The sequence below is a fragment of the Mustela erminea genome, chromosome 9, assembly GCF_009829155.1.
Source record: "Mustela erminea isolate mMusErm1 chromosome 9, mMusErm1.Pri, whole genome shotgun sequence".
NCBI lineage: Eukaryota > Metazoa > Chordata > Mammalia > Carnivora > Mustelidae > Mustela > Mustela erminea.
In genome coordinates, this window is record NC_045622.1 from 97,859,364 (window position 1) to 97,862,270 (window position 2,907).

General features: G+C 37.8%; 1 protein-coding gene across 1 annotated transcript; it reads left to right on the forward strand.

The window, feature by feature from the left end:
• Positions 1-1,308: 1,308 nt before the first annotated feature.
• Positions 1,309-2,238, forward strand: LOC116598872 (olfactory receptor 4C12). The gene has a single exon (XM_032358257.1). The coding sequence runs from the start codon at positions 1,309-1,311 to the stop codon at positions 2,236-2,238; it is 930 nt and encodes a 309-aa protein (XP_032214148.1).
• The last annotated feature ends 669 nt before the right edge of the window (positions 2,239-2,907 follow it).

The following is a 2,907-nucleotide window of genomic DNA, read 5'->3' on the forward strand; positions in this document are numbered from 1 at the left end:
CAAAGATTTCTGTGCTTAGAAGAAATTTGTCTGAAATAAGAAATAAGTCGTTATTTTTTTAAAAATAGATTTTATTTATTTATTTGACAGACAAAGATCACAAGTAGGCAGAGAGGCAGGCAGAGAGGCAGGCAGAGAGAGAGGAGGGGAAGCAGGCTCCCCACTGAGCAGAGACCCCCAAGGTGGACGTGGGGCTCGATCCCAGGACCCTAAAATCATGACCTGAGCCGAGGCAGAGGCTTAACCCACTGAGTCACCCAGGCACCCCCGTAAGTCCTTACTTTTAATTGCAGTCTGAGGATTCTTTTATGGAAGACCAGGTTCATTCTGTTTGATCAACACTATTCTCCATTTCTCACTTATCCAAAAATATGAGTATTAGAGGGTTTGAGTAGTAATAGGTACATTATTGGTCTTTGGACTAGGACAAGAAAAGAAACTGATCCTGTGCTTGAGTCTGTCAATTAATAGAGGGCATCAAACACATTAATTTGGACATAAGACCAAGTTTTGTTTGTATGTTTGTTTCTATATGGGGTAGATGAAAATTATAAAAGACAAGCATTTAAAAATATACTCAAATTACTTCAAGATTTTCAAGAAACAAGTAAGTGAAATAATAATAATGAATGAGTCAAATTTGGGGTTTTCTGTCTGATTTTGATCATAAAACCCAACTTTTGGCCTGGACCTTCAGGAAGCTATAAAAACGTATTAGTTAGTTGTTGGTTCTCCCAAAGGTCTTCTCCTTTAGAGAAGAGTTGGCAATTAGAAGTGCACTCAATTTTCTTCTCAAGGGTTCTCATCCCTGGAAGGATTATCTCATGCATTGGGCTTCCAGAAGGGAGACCACTGTCTTGGGGCTTGGACTCTTAAACTACCTTTTCAGTAAAGCACTTATGGGATCATCTGGAAGAGGTGTTCTTTCCATGTACCTCATTATGTAACTTGCCCATATGTAAGAGGAACAGTTTATCTTAACCTTCTCTGCCTTTATGATTTAAGAATACATTGAGATACAGAGAATAAAGCAATCTGAGGTCCAGGAAAAAGTGAGCATTAACAATGGCAAAACTTAGCTTTAAATACTATATTGAAGTTTAATTCTATGTCCACTAAGAGAAGTTTTGACCTACCTATTCCTAGAAAGTTTTGGAAAGGGAAGGAATCATCTGAGATTGTCAGACTACTGTTAAAAGTCAGAGTTTTGTACTGTTTGATGATTTTATGGTTCCTTATTTCTTTCCTTTTTGTTTTTTAGAAGTAAAGCATTCCTTCCTGAAGTTTTTTATCCCCCACAGTACATAGATGGAGAATAAAAGAAATGTGACTGAATTTATTTTAATAGGTCTTACACAGAACCCCATGATGCAGAATATAGTGTTTCTGGGATTTTTGGTTCTGTACTTGGCAACACTCTCAGGCAACCTACTCATTGTGGTTACCATTACCACCAGCCAGGCTCTGAACTCTCCCATGTACTTCTTTCTGACTCATCTTTCCTTGATAGACACAATTTATTCTTCTTCTTCAGCTCCCAAGCTGATTTTGGACTCCCTTCATGAGAAGAAAACGATCTCCTTTAATGGGTGTATGGCTCAAGTCTATGCAGAACATATTTTTGGTGCTACTGAGATCATCCTGCTGACAGTGATGGCCTATGATCGCTATGTGGCCATCTGCAAACCTCTGCACTATACAACTATCATGAACCACAGGCTGTGCCTTCTTTTGCTAGGAGTGGCCTGGACTGGAGGATTTCTCCATGCAACGATTCAGATCCTCTTCACTGTCTGGCTGCCCTTCTGTGGCCCCAATGTTATAGATCATTTCATGTGTGATTTGTACCCTTTGTTGAAACTTGTCTGCATGGACACTCATACCCTTGGTCTCTTTGTTGCTGTCAACAGTGGTTTCATCTGTCTTTTAAACTTCCTCCTTTTGGTGGTGTCCTATGTGGTCATCCTGTGCTCCCTAAAGAACTATAGCTTGGAGGGGAGGCGCAAAGCCCTTTCCACCTGTGTTTCTCACATTACAGTAGTTGTCTTATTCTTTGTGCCCTGTATATTTGTCTATCTGCGCCCAGTGATCACTCTGTCCATTGACAAAGCTGTTGCTGTCTTTTATACTATGGTGGTCCCAATGTTAAATCCTTTAATCTACACCCTCAGAAATGCTGAGGTAAAAAATGCTATGAGGAAGCTCTGGAGAAAAAAAGTAATTTCAGATAATAATTAAATGTATCTTTGATATAGAAGTAATAGAAGTAATCTAATGAAAGCTTCTTGATATATAGATGAGGACATCAGCTCTAACAAGAATTTGAATAACACTTGCCAATAGCCACTTAAATGCAAAACTAAGGGTTGAACTGGAATCCATACTTACTGTCTCCCATCCCACACTCGTATCATTACAATTTACTGCTTCTTAATCCATAAATATTTACTTATTACTTAGAATCTCAAATATCTTTAGAACTAAAAGATATGAATCTAGAATATTGTACTGTTTTAAAATAATCTTATATAACATTAAGATACTGGTTATTACTGATTATAAAATAATAGGTTTAATGATATTCCTTTACTTTGGACTCTAGCACCAATATAAATTCTTCCCTTTGTGAATTTTCTTGTCCATTAAATCTTGGTTGTACAGTAGAAAGAGATACTATTTATCAAATACCTGTAAGTTAGGTGTCGTATTAGGTACTTTCCATGTTGTATCTCAGGGCCTAATTAGGAGACAGATAACACAGTAATTTGAACCGGGAAGGGTTACATACCTTCATGTTCATTATAGCAGAGCATTAACTGGAAAGGGCTAATGATTACTCTAAAGGATTTGCTGGGACTAAGAGGTGAATATCAAAGGAAGGAATACATTTAAAAGGGAGAATTCCTC

Excerpts from the sequence above, each read along its gene's own strand:
- LOC116598872 (XM_032358257.1), top strand. The coding sequence starts at position 1,309 with ATGGAGAATAAAAGAAATGTGACTGAATTTATTTTAATAGGTCTTACA.